We start from the raw sequence: 21,616 nt of genomic DNA, 5'->3' as shown, positions 1-21,616 counted from the left end.
CTTAGGGAGTGTAGTAATTTAGCTCTGAAAAAAATATATTAAAAAAAAATCCAAAGTTTGGCTTAAAGTAATTTTGAAGTTACTTTCTTTGTAAGGTTTTTTCTGAATGCGTGGAGGACTTGAGATTTGTTCCCCTCATCCTCAGCAGCGAGGTGTAGTTGCTGCCAGAGATCTGCTTGGGATTATTTGGGAGTGTTTTGGCTGGCAGTGTTTTAGTCAAACCTGGCTGTTGGTTACATGTTGGTCTTCTCCCTTTTGTGCTTTGGGATTCTTGCCTTGAATTGTATCGTATTTCTGACATAGTAACCTCGCAGAGCTTTGGTGTTGAAGAGGATCAGCTGAAGCTTTTCCCTGCCAAACCTTGCGTGGATGGCCCATCGATTTCCTTAGAAAGTGTTCGTGCTTACAGGTTTCAGCAAGTATTTTCTACCTCTTAAAAATCTGCTGTGTTGTGCAGTGTCCAATGGTGATGCTTTGATGTGTGGATAAGAGCTCCCAGGTCCTGCGTCTGTTACCTTATTACATTATTGTGTGATAGGAGCTGCCGATTTTGTCAGAAAACTTAAATTTTTGGTCAAGCCTTTTTGGCCGAGGCTCAGATTTTCTGAACCTGTACAGACAGCAGGCGTGCCCCGTGCACGGAGAGCTCCTTGAATTCCTGAGGCCAGGGTAGGGAGATTGATTCCCACCAAGAATATATGCATCTAAAAATAAAGCCTGCTTTGCATAGCATTCATAGCTTCCTCAATCCCTGCTGCAGAAATTGACGTTTAGCCTGGCGTTGGGCAGCCAGGGGAGCTACCTGTGTGCGCTGCTGCTTTCCTGGCAGCTCTGCCTTACCCTGAGTAAATAGGAAGCTGCTGTGCTCCGTCCCCGAGCTGCAGGGTCCCCTCTGCCTCCTGGAGAAGGAAGAACCTGGATTTGACTCGATCGTGGGCTCTGGCACTGCCAGATTTCGTGATTGGGAAGAGGGAATGGTGGTTGTGCCTCCGTGGGATCGCAGCCCGCAGGGCTGGTGCTCTCTGCTTTTCCTTTTCCTGGGTTTGCTGCCCAGCTCCAGGGCTTAAACGCTTGATTTGGGGTGGGGTAGGTGCGATGCTGTGCTGGTTGCTTCAGTCCGAGGAACAATACCCAGAGAAATGTTTGGTTTTATTCCTCGTGGCCGGAGAGGCACGCTCGGAAACTTCAGGGAGTGTTGTCAGAGGGACAGGGTTGGAGCTCTGGCGTGGGTCCTGCTCTGGAGCCCGCACCAGGCTGTTGCTGTGCTGCTTGTGGTGCTTGGTGGGCTGTGCAGCTGGAAGCACTGCGCCTTTGGAGCTGTTTGGTTTTGAACAAATACTTTCAGAAGCTTGAGGTTTGTCTGGTGCGTTAAACCTTGCTGGTGGGGTCTGCTTGGGCAGCATGCACCTGCAGTGTCCAGTGGTGCTTTTAAAAGTTACTATTTAGTCTACAGATGCTTTCTAAAACTAACGTAACACTTACAAAAAACAGTCAGGTACCGTGCTACGGAGAAACCTGGTAACTTGTGTGCTCACTTCTGTTCCAACAAAACTTTTAGAGTTAAAAACCTGTAGGTAAGGTAGTGAGGGAGCCTGCCAGCTGTACCCAAATAAAAACGGCAAGTTTCCTAGCTGCAGTTTTAAGCATGTTATGAAATCCTTTCGTAACCCTACTAGCTTGTCTTGGAAATCTTAAAGAAGGTGCTCAGTGTTAGTTGGAAAAGTTTTGTCATAAGACCTAGGGTTTTTTTTTTTTGCATAGGTGGGATCTTCCATAGCTTCACCAAATACGCAGGGTTTCTGTTGCAATACAGAAGTTGGCAAGTTTTTTTCCTTTAAATAAATGGATGACCCTGCATCTCACTCAGGCTCACTGCCCTGCCCCAGCAGCAGCACGGCCGTGGGGCTGACGCCTCCCCTGCATGACCCAGCGGGGCAGGGGCACTGAAGCCGTGTGCTGGGCGTTCATCTGTGCAACCAGAGCACAAAGAAAGAGTTTTTATTCCGAAACGGGCATCTTCAGGCTCCTGGCAAGAAGCCTGGTGACCTTTGTGTCCTGATCGAGCGGAGCCTCACAACAGCGGCTCTCCAGCGTGCTTCCAGCCCTGACAAATTGCAGAGCCGCTTCCCAGGGCGCCTTCCAGCTTCCTGGGAGCCTCCTCCGACTGTTGGCTGTGCGGGACTCGCTTTGGGATGCGATTTTTATCGCGTTGGCAATCTGTAATTTAACAGACGAGATGTCAAGTGCCAAGTTCTGTGTTCGCAGAGTAATTTATTAAGCTGGCAGGCTGTGCTGTTCTCGCTCGCTGGAAAGCTGTTTCCGCGGAAGCCAAATGTTAGGGTTAGTTTATTGCAGCTCTCGGCGCGTGTTGCTCATTCACGATCCCTTGTTTTGGTGCGGGCGCCTGAGTGCGATGCTACTTGGAGAGCAGCGAGGGAAAATACTGCAGAAATGGCTGAAAAGCGGCGTTTTCCCGTAAACTTGTGATGGTTGCCCTGGCTGATGGCGACCCCTGATTGTTGCTGGGTGGGATCTCATTTATTATGCGTCTCGTTTTCTCCTTCCTCGCCGTGCTGAGAGGGTGGGCATTCCTCTGGCTGAAACAAATAAATGTGGCCGGGGAGTGAGAAAACAGCCGAGCTGGTGTTGTGGAAACTTAATAACATTTCTTTTTCCTTGTGGACATAGTTACGTTGAACGGTTTACGTAAGTTAAGCCATCAAAAATGTCTCTGTTCTCAACATCTTTGGTGAACCGGAGTTTTCCTGTTCCGCAGTTCAGCTTATGAGCAGAAAAGGCCCTTAGGCATAACGCTGAGTTTTTGTTTTGTTTCCACCGCGTGGTGTTCTGCCGGAAATCAAAACATGCAGAGAAACCGTGAGCTTTTTAATATTAATGTCCATTTTTTAAAGTTTTTTAATCGGGAAATGAAAGAAAAACTTTATTGGGTAGTGATCTGCAACACGGTAACAGCAGTGCCTGGAGCACAGCTGTGAAGTTGCCGCAGGACTCAAAGCTAATGCAGGTTTTTGTCTTTCAGGTGCCATGTTTCAGAACAGAGGAAGACAATTGAGGAAGAAGAGCTGAAGAAAGTAACACAACCAGATACAGGCTAATTGGGGGAAAAACAATTAACCTGTCTCTGAGGTGACTAAAGGGGAATAATGGTGATTTTGCGCCGGGCTCGGCCGCCTGCTTCCGCCCCAACCAGCAATGAATCTTGACTCGCTCTCGCTGGCCTTGTCTCAAATCAGCTACCTGGTGGACAATTTAACCAAGAAAAACTACCGAGCCAGCCAGCAGGAAATACAGCATGTAAGTAGCTAGTGGTGCTGCAGAAGAAATTTTGGGAAGAAACGATGGCAGTGTCGGATGGAGTTTCTTTCTCCTCATGCATGTTTCTGTTCCCGCGACGCCAAGAACCACAGCTTGCTTCTCCGAGGTGTTCCTGTTGGTTTCGCTTGCCGAGCGGTGGAATACAGCAGCAGGATGTTATCCTGAAACCAGGATAATTTAGTGGTTGCATATTAGGATTAGCTCCTGCTCTTGGAGTATGGTGTGCAAAGCTTCCCTGAACTCCTTCAGGCTAAAGTTTTCAACTTCTGGATGCTCCTGAAGAACATAATTGGGTGGGAGAGGGTTGGAACCACACACATTTGCTGTTCACAGTTGCAGTGAAAAAATTGTTCATCTGAATACCTTTGCTTGCTTTGGATGGAAGTTTTTCTGTTACTTACCTGCTTCAAAGGAGTGTGGCACACTGGTGGAACCAAGGGAACTGTGTTGGCCCTGGTTTTTCAGAAGGCAGGCAGGGTAGCTGCGTATCGAAACCAGGAAAGATCCAAAATCTGAGCAAGAATTGTGGTTCAGCTGACCCTCTTAAAAATAGCTCTGACTTGCAGGATGGGCTGAAAACCCTTATCGGGGCAGAGTACTCAGGAGGAAGTGAATGCTACCGAGCCAGTTTTAGAAACGGGTTTAGTTCAGTTCCCAGCAGGCAGCTGGGCTGCTTCAACTTTTTTTTTTTCTTACACCGCTGCAGTCCGATAGCGATTTGAATGAAATTTGGGGGCCAAAGGGTCTAAGCAGAGTCTGTTTCTGTAACAACAGACTTGTTTAAAAGCAGGTCCACCCCAGGCCTCTTGCTGTGCTGAGAGACTGCGAGCTAGTCAGCAGGAAGGCTGTATGGGGTATAGTTGATTATAACACGGATCTAGGATTTCAAAACTAAATTCCTAAAACCTCCTTGATCCCCAGTGTTTTTTTAACTTGCTGGTATCGCTTTACTTTTGTGGTTCCTGGTGCAATTTTGCCTTAGATAGTTGGAGGTTCCATGTACATGCTTCAACTGCCTTTGTCTCGCAGCGTGCTGCTTGGTGTAAATTTTTGGCATAACTCAGTTTTACAAAGTTCGTGTCTAAGCACACAGACTGGAAAGGCATGCTTGGAGCTGTTCCTTTCCCAAGTGATTAGTGCAAAGGGCCCCTGATCTCCAGCTCCTGGCTTTATTCCAGCTTGCTCTTCTGACCAAAATGACACATTTGAATCCATCACTAGTGACTGTAACTGTGGCAAAGCTCGAGCAGCTGATTTTTGCTTTAACATGCTTTCAGTAATCATTTAACATATGTGATGCTTTAAGACTATTTAAAAAAAAAATGAACGTATATTTAAGAAAAGAATCTTCTATGTATTTGTCAGAGGGATGAATTCTAAAGAGCAGCTTCCTCTGAAATGGGTTTTGTGGTTTCCTTTTTCGTGAATTAGTGGTAAGGAGAGCCCGAGTGGAGAGCTGGGAAGGGCTTTGCGGACGTTCATCTAGGAAAGCAAAGCCGTCTGCGTTCAGATGAGCAGAGCTGAAAAGCAGAGTTATTTCTGGGCTAAGCCCGTGTTTGCCTAAACAAAATCCAACTTGTCCCTGTATGTTAAATCTGAATATGGGTGGCTTGAGCTTTATCCTGCATCACAGAGCAGCTGGGTGGGCAGGGACCTCCTGGTGTCACCTGGTGCCACCCTGCTCCAGCAGGGCCACCCAGGAGGCGTCAGGTGCCTCAGCCTCTTCCATGCCATGAGATGCCCTGCCCCAAACAGTGCAGAGATGTTGGAGTAGCAGCTCTGGGCCACCAGACTGTGCTCCTCTGAGTCTTTTAGAGGGCGTAGTAGTGTTAGCACTCAAGCTTCATCCTCTGTAATTGGTAGGGGAAGAGCGCTGGCAGTCCTGCTGCCTATACTATAAAACTGAGCTCAGTTTTGCAGCTGCCAGAAGCAGGCAGGTTGCTTGTAAGGGCTGGGTGCTGGTGTGCTCAAGGCCTCTTAAAAGCAGAGGGCCACCTCCAGGGCTGCTGTTGGCCTGGAATATTGTGGATGTAGTTGGAAATAAAAGCTACAGAACTAACTAGGGAGTAAACGTGTACTCGACTCAGATTCGTGGCGTGGTGCAGACAATGCTTTACCCTTTCCCTGAAAAAGTGCCAGGCTTCTGCTTTATTCGAGTAACGTGCTGCTGTTGTTGAGCTGCTGTCATGAAACAGGAGTTCTGCTGTAACCCTCCGTGTTTAGCAGCAAACACGCTGTAGCAGCTGTTCTTCCCAGGGCAGCCGGTCTTCAGGGATGACTTTATGAACAGGTACGCGGTCTTGGCAGTGTGTAGGAAGGCTGCCAAACGAAGATTTCCTTCAGCTCTTCCTACAACAAAGCTAGCAGTTCTTCTAGGAAACAGAATAAGAACTTCTGAATAGAAGTACAGAGTAAGTGTAGTGAGAGTTGAAAAATGCGATGCTGCACTTCCAGCCTTCGCTTTCCCCCACCGTGTGTTAAATTTTCAGATGCATAACCTTCACAAGTTGCTCCTAAACAAGGCAGCAATCTCATTCTGATGCAGAGATGGTCGTGTTGATAGCTTCAATGTGTGCAGCTTTCTTCGGCGTCCATCTGCTTTTGTGAATTCATCTTGGTTACAGCACCAAGTAGCTCGTAGAAGATTGATCCTGTTTTGTGCCAGTCTGGTTGCCATGTCTCAAGCTACACGCTTAATTGGAGTTGTTTAAGCAAATTGCTTGTTTTCTGGAGCCTGAGCTCACTTAGAATTTACTTTTCACTTAGAATTTCCTTTTGCATGAATCCGAGCATCTTCCCATTTAATCCTGGGGGGCAGCTGCCATTGAGGACGGTGCTGTCAGCTAACTGAAGGGGGCTGTTTGCTCCGGGCTGATGTATCAGCAGCGTGTACGTTCCAGCCCCTGGTCATGATGCAGAGCTATCCTGACTCGGATGTTCCTTTCCAGCAGAACAAAACTTGGCAGCCCCTGCAGTGAGCAGCCCGTGAGGGAAGGGGAAGTCCAGGGTCAGATAACGATAGAGGAATTGAGCAGAGCCCTCGGAGGAGCTGAGGCGGATGCAGCCTGAAGCAACGCTGTCTGGCCCTTTGCACAACCAGCAGACGAGGATGTTTGTGGCAGGGTGCAGCCCTGAACTTGGTGGAAGAAGTCACAGCGCAGGGCAGAGCTGCCGGGGCGTGCTTCCACACGCTGTGGAAACAATGGCCAAACTTTGCTGGCAGGTGGAGGTGGGGTTTGGTGTTAGCTGCTGTCATTTGGACAAATCAAGCAAGTTGCTGGTGATGAAGTGACTTGAACCTTCTGCCACTCTAGGTTCTACTGAAAATGAGTGATGCTGTGCAGTTAGGTGAGGCTTAAAGGAATGCAAGCTGAAACAGGCCAAAACAAACCTGGAGGTGCTTCAGGCAGCAAGCTGATGAGTTGAGCTGTACCCAGGAGTTAAGCTGAAGGCAAATTGTAGGGCACGCTAACAGAAATGGAGTGGTGTTACGAAGATCTAATAATGAGTAAGAGATGTTGAAACTAACACATGTGAATCACCTGTTTAGACTGAGCTACGGAATTTGGCTGAATGAGCTCAAAGGACAGGGGAAATGTCGTGTGCTGAGTGCCTGCGGCCCAGAAATGTGATTTTAAAGTTAGTTAATGAGCAAATGGGATTTTTTTTTTTTATATGGCAGGGAACACTGTATAGTATTTCATTTTTGTCTAAAAGGGGCCTGGAGTAGTAGTGGCAGTCAGTCATGACCAGGAGACAAGGTAGAAGCTGTCTGCAAGCTGAAGGAAGGTGCCCTACAGTGGCCTGTCTGGGAGAAATACCTGATACATAGGTGTGGCACACAGATGCAGGCTGTCTCAGGGCTCTACTCTTGCACCCTGAGGCACAGAAGAGGTAGGAAAAAATATGGGGGAAAGCAGGACCACGGCACCATGTGGATTCTGGGCTGCTTTAGTGGCAGAGAAGCTTAAAATCACCCTTTAGTGACTTGAAAACCCCCTCTCTTAATGGTTGTTTACAAACCCTACCTGTGAAATGCACTGCTTCTCTCAAAGTGACTTGTGTCTAGATTCTTTCCCTATCTTTTTATGCTTTTCATTTGCAAATAGGTTTAATGACTTGTTTTCTAGGTTACTAATTAAAACAGAAACATGCTCGATTCTGTTGAAACTCAACAAGTATTAAGCACTCAGAGCACTGCTCTGTCCACAGTGCTGGTCCCAGATCATGCTGTGTAATGACTGTTTGTTACCAAGTTGTTTTTGGATGCTTTTTTCCAGATTGTGAACAGGCACGGTCCCGAGGCAGACAGGCATTTACTACGCTGCCTATTCTCGCACGTGGATTTCAGTGGCGATGGTAAAAGCAGTGGCAAAGATTTCCATCAGGTAAAGTTTGCACTGAGGCAGCTGCTTGTTAGTGTTGCTTCTTATCAAATCCTGTTGCAGATTTTCCTATTAAGCACAAAGGGATGTTGAAGATGGTAGCTTCAAGCAAAATACTATTATGTCATTCAGCTTTTCAATTGGAAGCAGATCTTAGCAGTCCTCTAGTCTGAGGGCAAAAATTGTTGGTATCTGACTCTTAAAATACCTTAATCTGGAAAAGCAGCTCAAGTACAATTTTTCTTCTCACCACATACAGTGCTCTACTTTGAAAGCCTGTATTTGTCTCTTCAGAACTTTGTCCCAGTCCACTAACTGGTTTGTCTGGTACTGGCTAGTGTTTTTCATCCTTAAGCAATGTTGGCACAGACTTTTCAGCACACAAGTAAGAACCAAATATTCTTAGGTCCTCTATTGCGTGTGTATGAAATGAATTGCAGAAAACAAAATGTTGTGTGTTTGCAAATCAGTTTTTTTGCCATTTTATGCAAATGTTTGGTCACTTTCTTAATCTTAGAGGGAAAACCAAACAAAACCTGAAGTAAACTTGACTGAAAGGAAACTAGTTAAATGAGTGCTGATGAGAATTTAGGCACTTGCAAGGCTTAAAGGTTTCTTATATTTAATGATGCTGCCTTTAGTGAAAAGCAGCAGCTTTATTGTCTTGTTCTGTGTTGAAACAATATGAATGTTCGAATTTTGTTTCTTTCAGACTCAATTTCTGATCCAGGAGTGTGCGTCGCTGATTACGAAACCAAACTTTATCTCGACGCTGTCCTACGCCATTGACAATCCCTTGCACTATCAGAAGGTCTGTGTGCTTGTTGAAAAGTATCCACCTGTTTTTCCCTCGTGTTTTTCCTATCGTTTTTTTTTATGGCTAAGCTCAGTTGTGTTAAAATCTTCAAAAATAGAGCTTGGTGGAAGTTCTGTTTTGTTAAACTGAGCTAGTTACTCGGTCACTCAGAATAAAACTAATTTTAAAAGCTTAATCTAATGTTAGTTCCTGATGGCTTGTTTCTGGCAGACAGTACCAAAATAAATGATCAGTTCTCATGTGTTTCTTTCAGTATGAAAGCCATGATGGGGGTTTAATGCTGAAATAGATTAATAGAGGGATATGTGGAATAAACTTTTAGTCTAGACGTATCCAAAAATAGCTCTAGAGATGCTTAGTTTACCAATATAGGCTTTGTGTTAACCTACAGTAGAGCAGTTACTGAAATTGAAGACCTTTAAATGGGCTGTAGTTTTTCTGCTGCATGACAAATGAGACTAATCATGGAGACTAATCATGTAATCAACTCTATTTAACTCTTCTTACCTATTTCAGAGTCTAAAGCCTTCACCCCATTTATTTGCCCAATTGAGTAAAGTCATCAAATTAAGTAAAGTTCAAGAGGTAGGTGTACATTTTATTTCAAAAATATTTGTGTTTTATGACTGAGCTTGTTAGAAAGGATGAAGTCCCCTTACTGTGATGCTTGTTTTTCTTTGTAGGTGATATTCGGTCTCGCTTTACTGAACTCTTTCAGCTCAGATCTACGAGGTTTTGGTAAGTGAAGCTTCCAAGCTATTGCAGCAAGAGCACCGTTTTTCTTTGTAAGCAGTGGACTTTCGAGGTGGATAGGTGTTTGCGTGCATCACCTTGCAATCAGGGGAGCTACGGAAGTCTAACAGCATTGCGAGAGAGTCAATACGTAGCTTGGTCATTTTGTCTCATATGAAAGTGGGGGTCCCTTCTGTCAGTGATGTGCTAGATGATGAATCAAGTTAAGATATTGTGATATCTTTCAACTTTTTAGTTGTACACTAATACTGAGCTCAGGGCTATGGATTGTGAGGTTTCTGTTTAAATTGGACCTCTTGCAGCTTGTGGCAAACGAACTCTGGGTAAGAGAATGGTACTTAAACTAAAATGAGTCTTTATCTTGAAAAGAAGTTTCAGGTTTTGACTTTAGTTTCTTTTGTGTTCAAAAGCTGCCCAGTTCATCAAACAGAAACTCCCGGATCTTTTGCGCTCTTACATTGACGCGGACGTCAGTGGAAATCAAGAAGGTGGCTTCCAAGATATTGCAATAGAGGTCCTGCACCTTCTCCTCTCCCATCTCCTTTTTGGGCAGAAGGGAGCGTTTGGGGTGGGACAGGAACAAATTGACGCTTTCCTCAAAACATTACGTAGAGGTAAGTGTGGTGTTTTCCTGGAGCCTGACTAACTGCAGATTCTGAGATAGGCTTCTGTAACTTACAGTCATTGCAGACTGCTGAAAGGGTTGGTGAGGTTGAGCTCACTAAATCATCATGACAAAACTGGAAGAAAAATACTGCTGTTTTAGCATATTTCTCTTTCGGTGAGCAGTTGCATGAGACAACCTCAAGGCTTTTTTATTTTTTTTGGAGAAGTGTTTGATAAATATTCAAAGTAAATGAAGGGAATATGCTAGTATGTTTGCTTGTGTGGGATGGCACGGCTTTAACTGAAGCAACACATGTGCTGGGTCTGTCTGGGATGGAGTTAATTTACCCTGCAGCAGCCCATACAGTGTGGTTGAAAAACTTGAGCTCCTTATGTGGCAAGGAACATGCATTACAATCCACATATTTGAAAGGGTAAGTTCTGGGTTGCTTATATTAGGTGCAGATCTATGAGGAAATATTAGCAGAGCAAAGGAAGTGGTTTTGAATAAAAATAGTTAATTTCCTGGAATCTACCATGGTCCCTGTGTGGTGGCAGGGGATGCTGTCAGTGGGCTATGAACTGGTAGTCTCTTCCTTTCCAAAATAAAACTGTTTGCTGTAAACCCTTCAGAATGAGGAGGACTTGAGCTCAGAAGCTAACTGCATTTAACACAACACACTGCTTGGTTCTACCCAGGCCTGGAGGATGTCACCCTTTATGCAAAAGCAGAATGTTTCTTCTGTTTAGGTGTAACTTCTTAGGTCGTGCTTTCTTTAATGCTGATTAGTGGATAGCTTCTGTTATTCCTCTCATTTTGCTTTGGGAAATTGGGAATTCTTCTCTGAATGGCACTAAAGGGTATGGAGGTGTTTATATCATTGCATCATCTTAAAGATAGTGCTGCATAAGGAAGGCCTGCCTGTAAGTTGTCTTATTCTGCTGCATTCCACTGCGAGTAAAACTCCTACCCACACCTCTGATTTTCTCAGGACTGTGTCTCCCTTAAAATTTGCTTCCCTGAAAGGAAGAAAGGAGTATTTTCTCCTTCCATCCCCAAGTTTCATACTTGGATTGCTGGACATCTTAGGCTGAGCACTCAGTAGCAGCTCCTTTGTTTCCTAATAGTTCTTGATTTGGAGGAGAGCCTTGCTTTACTGCTGTATTGTTTCCTGCTCTGCTTTTTTTGGATGACTGCTGTTAGTGACAATCTAGCTGTAAACTTACCGCTGCAGCTGATAGCCTTTTTTGGCAGCTGCAGTGTGAACCTGTGTTAAGGTGTAGCCTATTTTACATTCTTCTTCTCTAGGAATGTTTAAGTGCCAGTAGAGAATTGGTAGGTGGGATGGAGGAAGGCTCTGAGTGCCCTCCAGGTACCTGCAGCAGCAGGGAAGTTCTAGTAGAGCACTCAAGTTATTTTGAATGGTCGCTTGCATGTAACTGGTGTTGTGGGTTTGTTTTTGTTCCTCTCGCCCTCAGATTTTCCCCAGGAGCGTTGTCCTGTGGTGCTTGCACCACTTCTATACCCTGAAAAACGGGACATTCTAATGGACAGGATCCTGCCTGATTCTGGAGGGATAGCCAAAACAATGATGGAGAGTTCTCTGGCAGACTTCATGCAAGAAGTTGGCTATGGCTTTTGTACAAGGTTTGTAGGAAAACCCAATTTCTTACGTGGAATCGATCATCTTGGGTGGTGGTGGTTTTCTTTCTCTTCCTTGAGACAAAAGGTAAAGAAAAAGAACACTTTAAGTACTAAAATAACTAGAAGTATTATGAGGTTATCTGCTTTTATTCCTGTTTTGCGTCTTGCTTCTAGCATGCATAGCGTATCTGTTGAAATTGTGTATGATTTTGTCATGGTAAGAAATGTTAGCTAAAGGTATTCACCTTCCTTGGGAAGGTTTGAGAAGGATTTGACCAGCATTCTTTTTTATAAAAACAGAAAGGCCAGATAGGCATAAATTCAAACTAAATCCTACTAGATCTGAAGAACTGTTCTTGTGACAGACTCCTGTTAGTTCACCATCCACATGAAACAGATTAGAGAAGAACTAAAGATGATAATCTCTCTTGAAGAGAGCTGACCAACAGCAGCTTTCTGTTTGTGTTAGATTGTGATGGGTGTGGTACACTTCATAATAGCGATTATTTGAAGCTGTAGGGTATAATTATGGTAATGAATTGCTGGTGATGAAGCAGAGTATCCTGACATCTTCAGTCTGTGCCTGCTTAGGCTTATTTTGGTAAAAACACAGCTGCCTTAAACTTCCCCTGAATTTGTGTGTATATTTGTAGAAATACTTCACCCACATCCTCACAACAGTATTCCATGCTCTTGCTATCTGCCCCTACTCTGAAATGTTTTATATGCAGCTCTAACTGCACTTGCTTGTGCTGCATGAATTGGGCTGTCATGTACAGAGCTGTGGGGACTTGCTGGGAGCGGCATGAACAGTACTACACAGCTTTGCACCTAACACAAATATTCTATTACATGGGTTATATGCATGTGAGAATTGTTACCAGAAAAGTAGAAGCAGCTAGACCTAAGCTAGACTTCTAGTGAAGAGTTAATTAGAATTTATTAAAAGCTGTCATACTGTGCATCTGTTACCTTTTCAAAAACTGAATTGGATTTATTCATGCAGTTTTTAGGGATCAATGAGAGTTCTCTGATACCTAGTTAGCAGGAGACTGCAAACGTATGGCAGTTTTGACTTAGGTTCAGCCCTCAGTTTGGACCTAACATTTCTTAAGGGAAGGTTCACTTAAGAAGCATAAGCTAGGAGAAATAAACTTGTGTTCTGAAAGACTTTGGACCACGCTGAGGAGGTGATAAGATCTCAAAGATAGTATTAACTAAGCTTCTGTTGGTGTGGTGGAATACAAACACAACATAAATGTGTTCGAGGTATTGAAAATGAATTCATTAGCATGTGCCTGCAAATAAAACATACTCGATCTGTGCTGAAGCTGTGTAGATATTAACTGCTGGCCTCTTTAAGTGTTAAAGTGAAACAAATATTGCAAAAAAAAAGTTAAGTTTTAATTTAATTTTTTTTTTTTTTTTAGAAAAATAAGTGTTTAAGCCTCTGGTAATTGTTTGCTCTTTTGGCTCCTTGAATGTTTTTGCTACTGACCTCTGATCAGAAACACTGTAGCTTGTATCAGGTCGAGCTGCATATTTTCAGTTTACCTTGTCAAACTGGTGATGTGCATTGCTGAAATGTGTTGTTGGAGCCTTTGTTTCACTTTCAGCTAGCAGAAGACTTCAGTCTTTGAAGCTCTGTTTCATACTTCAATACTTAGAAGTGCTTTTAACAGCAAACACTGCTAAACCTACCCTGTATTTTTACTTTGACAAGGCATAGGCTGTCAAATGTGTGTCACTGACTTAAGTCTGCCTAGCTTTGAATTAAATACACAGCACTGTATGCTTCGTGGAAATAATTGCATGGACTTTCTGCCTAAGTTGTCTTGTTGCTTACCTTAGAATTTGTTGGAGCATTTGACTGATACAAGTGTGAAGCCCAGTAAATTGTCATATTTTACCATTTGCGATTAGTTTCTCCCAACGGTCTGTGCTTTAGTTTTTATGGCTTTTTGTGCCACAGTGAAACCTGCTTTAGTACTAAGGTCTGTCTGTTCTGTTGCATCTTAGTGTTGAAGAATGTCGCAACATAATCATGCAGTTTGGTGTCCGGGAAGTCACAGCTGCCCAGGTTGCCAGGGTTTTGGGGATGATGGCTCGAACTCATTCAGGGTTGACAGATGGTATTCCATTACAAGTGAGTGGTCTGGGCAGGGCGGGGGGAGAGGGAATGTGGTTTTTTTTTAACTGAAAATTAAGACTTGCTCTTATTATTTAACATTTATCCTTTTGTTCTGCCATAAATGTCTGTAATACAGTTTTGAGTGAGGGATTCTTAGAACTGTGTAACTGGTGTCGTTACCAGGCTGAACCTCTGTTTCTCGTTGTAGTGCAGAGAGTTCTAGTGGTTAGTGGTTTCTGAGACTTGGTGTTTTTCAGCTAGTATTTGACTGGGTGTATTTTATTTGCAGTCTATTTCGGCTCCTGGCAGTGGGATTTGGAGTGATGGGAAGGATAAAAGTGACGGAGCACAAGCCCATACCTGGAATGTGGAGGTCTTAATTGATGTTCTTAAAGAGTTGGTAAGTTCTGTGAGCACCTTGGCCTTGAATGCAGAACATCTGAAAGAAGGATGTGGCCCAGTGTGAATATAAAGTGGTTTTTTTAAAGCTCCCAGCAGCCTGAATGCCTTTGAAACTCGTGAATACAGTTGTGCTGCTGTGCTTAAATGCTGTCTTTTTCCCTTTGAACAAGAATATTTTGAGGAATTGTGAGAACTAAAAACTACCTGAATGGCTAAGTGGGTGCAACCTGCAATTCATTCCACACAACTTACTTCCACGTGCTCCAGCATGTGTTGTCTGAGGGGTTTTATGTTTGAAGAATTTATTTTCAACAGCGGAAAGAGTCTGTACGTCACGCACCTTATTTTGCAAAGGTTCTAACTGCAGGCATTAAAATGAAACAAAATATTTTTGTAGCTACTCATTCCAAACCTCTCCGTGCTTCTTGTGCATGATGATGTTTCAAAAATAGAAAAGCTTTTCCACTGCTTTATAAGCAGCAATTTTCATAATTAACATAGTGAAACATGAATACCATTTCCTTTGCCTACCGTATATTGGGTGAGTTTTCTGTGTGGTCCCTCTAATCTACAAAGGAGTGCTGTTGTGTTTTTTTTTCCAAGGAATTTTTAAAAAAAAAAATACAGCTAGACTTTTCTACATGATGTACCAGTATCTGAGTCCCATTGTGCTGTATAAATGACAGGTTTTGCGTGCTAGTGTAGGTGTACTATTTTTATTCCTAGAGAGCTCTCTACCTTCTGTTTCCTTTAAGGAAACAGCTCTAAATTTTTTTCATTCTATGGAAGCATACACATGGTGTGTAAGCTACAGCTGCAGTTATTAGCACAAACAGTGTGAGTTCTCTTGTATGTTCATTCTGTTATCAATGAAGTATTGTCTGTTCTCCAGGCACTTTGTGCTTTTGTCTAACTTTCCAGTTGTTTAAGCACGCCCGAGCCCTTCCTTACACATCTGATGTGGTCCACGTTTACTCTGTGTTACATCAGCTTGTCAGGAAATTGGCACAGTGAGCAGTCAGTATCTGTTTGTGTGTGATGCTCATGTATCTTTGGAAGGAGAGGTCTGTGTTCTGTAATTGCCATAGTTCCCTCCAAACCCCCTCATCCTGAAGGTTTTACGCTACTGCTGAAAATCTAATAGGTGCTTGCAAGCACTTGCACTGTAAATCCTTCAAATGGAAAACAAGTTGTGCTTGGCAGCTGGTCAGATCCTTCTGTTTCTTGTTGGAGGGCGTATAGAAGCCTACAAAAGGAATCAGCTAGTATGCTAAGAAAGGAACTGTGCTGGGTGGTTTTTTGGGTGTTTGGTTTGTTGGTTTGGGTTTGGTTTTGGTTGTTTTTTGTTTTGTTTTTTTTTTTTTGAAGACTTGTTAAAGAGATGTTTAGAAAGATAAACAGCTACTGGCTGTGGTGCTGGGGGAGGTGAGATTTGCAGGCTGGTTTCAAACAGTAATTTGCATTGAGTTCTCAAAACTATCTAAATTGTGTTTTTTAAATCAAACTGCCTTCAACTAAAAGTCGGGTGGATGTTAAGCTGAGCAAAATACTGATGAAGTGGGGTTCTTAGAAGAAAGTACTGAAGATTATAATGCTAAAGGCTAACTATTCTCTTGTTTTTTCTGGATGCAGAATCCTAGCCTGGACTTCAAAGTAGTAACCTATGAATTGGACCACCCGGGATTTCAGATTCGTGACAGCAAGGGCCTGCATATTGTGGTGTTTGGCATCCAGAGAGGCTTGGGCATGGAGGTTTTTCCAGTTAATGCCATATACAGACCTTGGAAACATGCAGAGGGCCAGGTAGGTTTACCAGTGTTTTGTCTGTGTCTGTACAAAACTTAAGAAGTTCTTGAATTTCACAAATGGCAGCTGTGGATTGGTTATGTGCATTTTCAGACAAGCCACGTTTGAGAACTTGGCCTGTAAGGCATAGGCCTCAGGTGTGTTACTGAAGTACAGTCTGTTAATTGAACAGTGTTTGCATTGTTTGCAGGGAGGTGGTTGCTTGCTCTACATATAACACTGCGTGTATTTTTAGTGGGGTTCTCTTTGCAGTGCAGCTGAGCACTAATATGCTGCATGACAGTCCTGGGAGATTTTTATTTGGTTACACAAAGGCTAGAGCTCTGCAGAACACTACTGTGCAGGCAGGTGCCCTGGGCACACGCTTATTTATCATGCTCAGAAACCGTGGGAAGAGAAGTTCTTATGCTCTAGTGAAGTTCAGTCTGGTGTAAAACATGCTTATAGTCAATCTTGGCTCGTTTCTACTGCCTTGTTGCTTTGTGTTGCTCTCAGAAACATCTCTGGATGTAGTGGAAAAGAACCTGTAATTTCAAAGACCTAAACTAACTATTTTTGATATCTCTTACACCAGCTCTCCTTCATTCAACATTCCCTCATAAACCCTGACATCTTCTGTTTTGCTGACTACGCTTGTCATACTGTTGCCACAGACATCCTGAAAGCACCACCAGAGGATGACAATCGAGAAATTGCTACATGGTAAACCTGCTCTCCCCAAACTGCTTTTCTTACCTAGATTTAGAGTAAGACAACTTACCTGCTCAAATGTGACTTTACCTTCATGCAACATGATATGTCTGTAGCTCTGTGTACATTACAGTTGATCAGCTGTCAGTATTTTTCAGTGTTTGCTGGAAGTTTTCACATTAGAACTTCCTGTGTATTTCCATAATATCTGAAAATGTTTTGCTAGTTGTTGCTTTTAATGGAGTCTTCTGCTTGTCTGGAGAATTTCTGCCAGTGTATTTTGGTGAATCTAAATATATGGGGGGGAGGGAGAGGGATAGAGGAGATAATTTAAATCTTTTTCCAGGATGACATTAGAGAAACGTGTTCCACTTACATGAAATAAGTCCTGGGATTTAAATAATAAATTTATAGAGCTATTGCTCAGTTAATGCACAAAGCTGAGTAATATGACTCCTCGAGCTGACAAATACAACTTCTTTTAATATAGCTTGTAGCTGATTTCAGTGCAGGTATTTGTTTCTATTCCCGTTGTACAACCTGATTCAAGGAATTAAGGATGGGGAAGATGGTCAAAGTGGGAGAAGGTAGCTATGTCTGTATCTCTTAAATAGACAACAGTGAAATATCTTCTTCAGATTTCACAGGTGTGTACTGTCAGGTTTATAAAAAGTTTTTCTCCCTCTTCCTTGAACAGTAAAAGCTCTTAAGCTATTAAATTGGTTTGATTTTGTTTCTGTCTTTTAAAAAATAAAAGTTACTTCTCATAGGTAAGAATATTCCTGTAGGCTTAACTGGATTTGACAGGAGCTGCAGTTTCAGGCTGCTTGCAGTGGGTGTTACTTTATGTAGTCTTGCAGTTGATGCTACAACATGTTTGAATCCAGGATCCTGTAAGCAAACTACTTGTAACTTTGAGGGGGGCTTGTCTGTTTGTTTTTTCCTTTTGTTAGGAAGAGCCTGGATTTGATCGAATCTCTGTTGCGATTGGCAGAAGTGGGACAGTACGAGCAGGTTAAGCAGCTCTTCAGTTTTCCTATCAAGCATTGCCCGGATATGTTGGTATTGGCCTTATTGCAGATCAACACTTCCTGGCATACCTTGCGCCATGAACTCATCTCCACGCTCATGCCGATTTTCCTTGGCAACCATCCCAACTCAGCCATCATTTTGCACTATGCATGGCATGGACAGGTGAGTGTTTTCACTGGCATTTAACCTTTGCTTAAAATGTAAAGTTTGAGAGAGGGACAGAAAGCCAAAGGGGGAGAGACAGCCTGGCACATTTAAAATGTAGAAATTTTAAGCAGTAAGAGAGGAAACGGTTCAAAATAAGATACCCCCTGTCTTCTAGCAAAGTGCATTGGAGACTGTTCTAGGTATAAAGAAACTGCATGTAACGTAATTTGTAGTGAGAGTGTAGTTTTCTGAAAATTTAGGACTGGCTGCTGCCCTTCTTCAAAGAGAACTTCCATGCTGAGAGAAGGCAACTATGCATATAAACCCTATGTTTTTAATGGGCAAATAAGTAGTTTTTTTTATAGATTGGCCTTTCATCATGGCTCTCATCGCTGTGCCCACTGGTAGTTAAGTAAATACAAGTCATAGGAAGAAGCTTAAGGCAGAGGAAGCCTCTAGGGTGGGAGGGGAATCTGCATGAGAAAATATATTGCCCTTTCAATTACAGTGGAGTTGATGATACAAAGCTTGACCTCAGGGGTTCTTGGTCTACATTCATTGCAAAGTCACGGTTGTTCACTAGCTGAAGTGCTATGGATGTTATGCTTTCTTGGTTAAGTCTTTAAATTGCAGAATGGGGGTGGGATAGAGATAGACGTGATGTGTTCTTTGCATAATGTCTTGAAATGGCAGAATATGTGATTTTTCAGCAGGCTAGGCTCCAAAATAAAGTACAGAGTGATAGCTGTCATGTGACAGGGTGCTGCTCTACAGTTTGAGGATGTTTGACTTCCTCAGATGTGGGAACTGAAAGCAAAACCCTTGCTGCCAGCAGAAATTTACTCGAATTGCACTTTGATTGCTCATGTGTGAGCAAAGAGCTAGATGCTGGTTTTGCAATGTCAGGCTGTGACATGGCAGCTCTGGCTTCAGGCAGCACATCAGGCAGAACGTTCTGTGATTCACATATTCCAAAAGCTGTTTCTCTGTAACTGAGAGGAATGTTCATCGTTCCTTTAGTTGAACTCCAGGATAGTTTTATTCGTCGCATGTTAAGAGTCCAACTAAGAAACTAAGCTCTAAACTGAAGAGTAAATGTTTGTGTGTTAGGCTTTAGAGGTAAGATATCCTACTAAATGTTCAAATAGTTGATCCTTTTCCTAGAGGCATGAAGTACAATCCTAATTTAATTCTTCTTAGGGTCAGTCTCCTTCGATTCGTCAGCTTATCATGCATGCAATGGCAGAATGGTACATGAGAGGGGAGCAGTATGACCAGGCAAAATTGTCACGTATTCTTGATGTGGCGCAAGACTTGAAGGTGAGTTTTGCAAAGCACCATTATTATTTTCTGTCTGGTGTCTTATGCAGACTTGCTCATCTTGTAAGAAAGGCTAAGCTTAACTTGGATGTGACTAATTTAGTAAGGATTACTAAGAAGCAGTGTAATGGAACTGCTTGCTATGTGCATGTACTGTAAATCCAGGAAGAGCTTCAACTGTTTTAACCTTGAATACCATTGAAATGGGAATGTAGAAAATATCCTTCAGACGTTTGTTTGAAGGAGGCACCGCTGAGGTTGATGGAATGGGGGTTTCTTGAGAATACTGCTATTTTTCAATTGTTTATACGTTCACAAAAGAGACTGGAAGCTACATCTGACTTTTTAAAGGCCTTTATCACTTCTAAAGTTAGATGCAAAATAATTGGGTGTCCCAAAGTGTAAGAGCTTCAAATGAGTTTTGTTATATCAGCTTCTGTGTTCAAGTATGAACGCTGATCAGATGTATTCAGAGTGGCTCTGAAGTGGTTAAGGTCTGTTGGCAGGGAGACACTGGGTTATTCTGACTAATTCTGTTGCAAAATTGTTTTGGTAGTTCTTGGCCACTTACTGGTAGATTTTCATACAGAGGAATTTAAAACCACAAGCACAAGGTCTCTTCAAGAAGCCCATGCAATGCTTTCAGATGAGAGCTCTTCCTTATTTGTGCCACGAGCAAACTGTGAAGCTGATAGTACCAGTCTTTTTGTTGACTAAGAAAGCACAGCAGGCTGTGATAGGAAGGCTTCTTTATTAAAAAGTATATGGGGATTAGGAAGGAGAAGGGGTTATCCTTGTGTCTTCACCAGTAGTCTTCTGATTTTTTTTTTCTTTAGGCCTTGTCAATGCTGCTAAATGGTACTCCATTTGCCTTTGTTATTGACCTTGCTGCACTTGCCTCTCGACGGGAATACCTCAAACTTGACAAATGGCTCACAGATAAAATTCGGGAACATGGGGTAAAGCAGGATTTTTCTTTTTATTTCTGCATTCTATCGGTGACTAGCTTAAGTCACTTTGATAATCTTATAAGAAGCTTTAAGGTTGTGGAAAGTGTCCATGGTCTGATAGTTCAACGTTTTCACTGAACTATAATAGCTTAGTGTGATTCTTCCCACGGTGCAATTGCCAAGTTTGAAATAATGGCTTGGATGTGGTTTGGGAGATTAAGCTGACTTGTTTTTCCTCAGGAGCCCTTCATCCAGGCCTGCATGACTTTCTTAAAGAGAAGATGTCCATCTATCTTGGGTGGCCTTGCTCCGGAAAAAGATCAACCCAAAAGTGCTCAGCTTCCTCCAGAAACCTTGGCGACTATGTTGGCGTGTCTGCAAGCTTGTGCTGGGTAAGGGCAGTGTTGCTTAGCCTGAATGTCATCTGTTTGAAGCCTGCTTGCTGGCCTCGTACTGCACGTGTTCACGGCTGGTTTGGAGTTTCCTAGGGGTTGCTGAGAGTTAATAAGAGGCAGGGCTGTGACTTGGACAAAAAGGAATAAAAGTCATAACTACAGAATGGGGCAGCATCATGGGAAACAATGATTTTATAAAGGGTTTTTTGATCATGCTAGGCAAATAACGTGGTTGCTGCCCTAGCAGAGAGGGCTGATGCAGTCCTTATGTGTAGAAGAGAGGTGGAGATTGTAATGTAAATGAGACTGAAACTAGACACGTGTAACTTTGGTTGTTTTTACTTGAAATATTGACTGTCTCAAAGTAGTCAAAGGGTGGGAAATAGCTAAGGTCTTCTGCAGATGAATTTGTTTAGCTAAAATCCTGAAGGAAATAGTGTGGGTCCTAGAGACCTGCCCTCTGCGAGAGGGAGAGGCAGGTTACAGAAAGACTAAAGCGAGCAAAAAGTGGACAAATCAATTTTAAATAATGTTTTAAGTAAAAATGACTAAATGTTGCAAAATATTGGTGGCATTGCTTGTTAATGCTGTCAGATCAAGGTGGTATTTGACTGTAGCAATGTTTTGGAGTTAACTATGCTTAGCACAGTGTGACACATGAGCCAGAGGGTCTGGAAGCTGGAGAGGGGGCTGGTTTTGGTGTTAAATTTTGAAACCTAAGGAGTCTGGCATACCCAAGCGCTTGGTAGCTGGTCTAAGGATTATGTTGTTAACAGTGATGTCTTGACAGATAGAGGAAACAGATGTAGAAGTGTCAGAGGATTCCGAGCTTGCGTAAACAACAAGGAAACAAATACCAACATTGTGATTGCTATCTGAACTGCAAGGGAATTTCAGAATTCCTTGTACGATTTTAGGAGAAAAGGTTCTCCTAAACAAAATTAAATTTCAAGTCCTGTTTCTGAATTGTTACTGTCCAGTCCATCTTCTGGACTGAAAAAATGCCTGTTACTCCACGTACATCATCTCCTGGGACTACAAACTGAATTGAAATTCCAGTATTTTGCATGTTGCCACGTCCAGATTTTAGAGATGTAATAGTTAATTGTAGACTTGACTTGCATCTAATGTCACTGTGTTCTGAATCTTAATGTGTTACCAAGTTTTATTTATTCAGTTAATCCAAAAGCTAGCAGTTCTC

The 21,616-nt window shown here is 42.9% G+C and overlaps 1 protein-coding gene across 10 annotated transcripts in view; it reads left to right on the top strand.

Annotated features, from left to right (window-relative positions):
- Positions 1 to 21,616, top strand: part of CNOT1 (CCR4-NOT transcription complex subunit 1) — a 58,325-nt gene that overhangs the window by 2,339 nt on the left and 34,370 nt on the right. For all 10 annotated transcript variants that reach the window (XM_068693881.1, XM_068693876.1, XM_068693879.1 and 7 more), the window contains exons 2-16: positions 3,041 to 3,315; positions 7,617 to 7,724; positions 8,434 to 8,532; positions 9,055 to 9,123; positions 9,222 to 9,276; positions 9,702 to 9,905; positions 11,377 to 11,545; positions 13,562 to 13,688; positions 13,963 to 14,073; positions 15,708 to 15,878; positions 16,456 to 16,583; positions 17,525 to 17,765; positions 18,951 to 19,070; positions 19,907 to 20,029; positions 20,261 to 20,412. In XM_068693881.1, coding sequence (XP_068549982.1) covers positions 3,214 to 3,315; positions 7,617 to 7,724; positions 8,434 to 8,532; positions 9,055 to 9,123; positions 9,222 to 9,276; positions 9,702 to 9,905; positions 11,377 to 11,545; positions 13,562 to 13,688; positions 13,963 to 14,073; positions 15,708 to 15,878; positions 16,456 to 16,583; positions 17,525 to 17,765; positions 18,951 to 19,070; positions 19,907 to 20,029; positions 20,261 to 20,412 — 1,979 coding nt within the window. In that variant the 5' untranslated portion in view covers positions 3,041 to 3,213. The remainder of the gene's footprint in view (positions 1 to 3,040; positions 3,316 to 7,616; positions 7,725 to 8,433; positions 8,533 to 9,054; positions 9,124 to 9,221; positions 9,277 to 9,701; positions 9,906 to 11,376; positions 11,546 to 13,561; positions 13,689 to 13,962; positions 14,074 to 15,707; positions 15,879 to 16,455; positions 16,584 to 17,524; positions 17,766 to 18,950; positions 19,071 to 19,906; positions 20,030 to 20,260; positions 20,413 to 21,616) is intronic.

The sequence above is a fragment of the Anas acuta genome, chromosome 10 (genome assembly GCF_963932015.1).
Source record: "Anas acuta chromosome 10, bAnaAcu1.1, whole genome shotgun sequence".
Lineage (NCBI taxonomy): Eukaryota > Metazoa > Chordata > Aves > Anseriformes > Anatidae > Anas > Anas acuta.
This window is presented reverse-complemented; position numbering and strand designations above follow the sequence as displayed.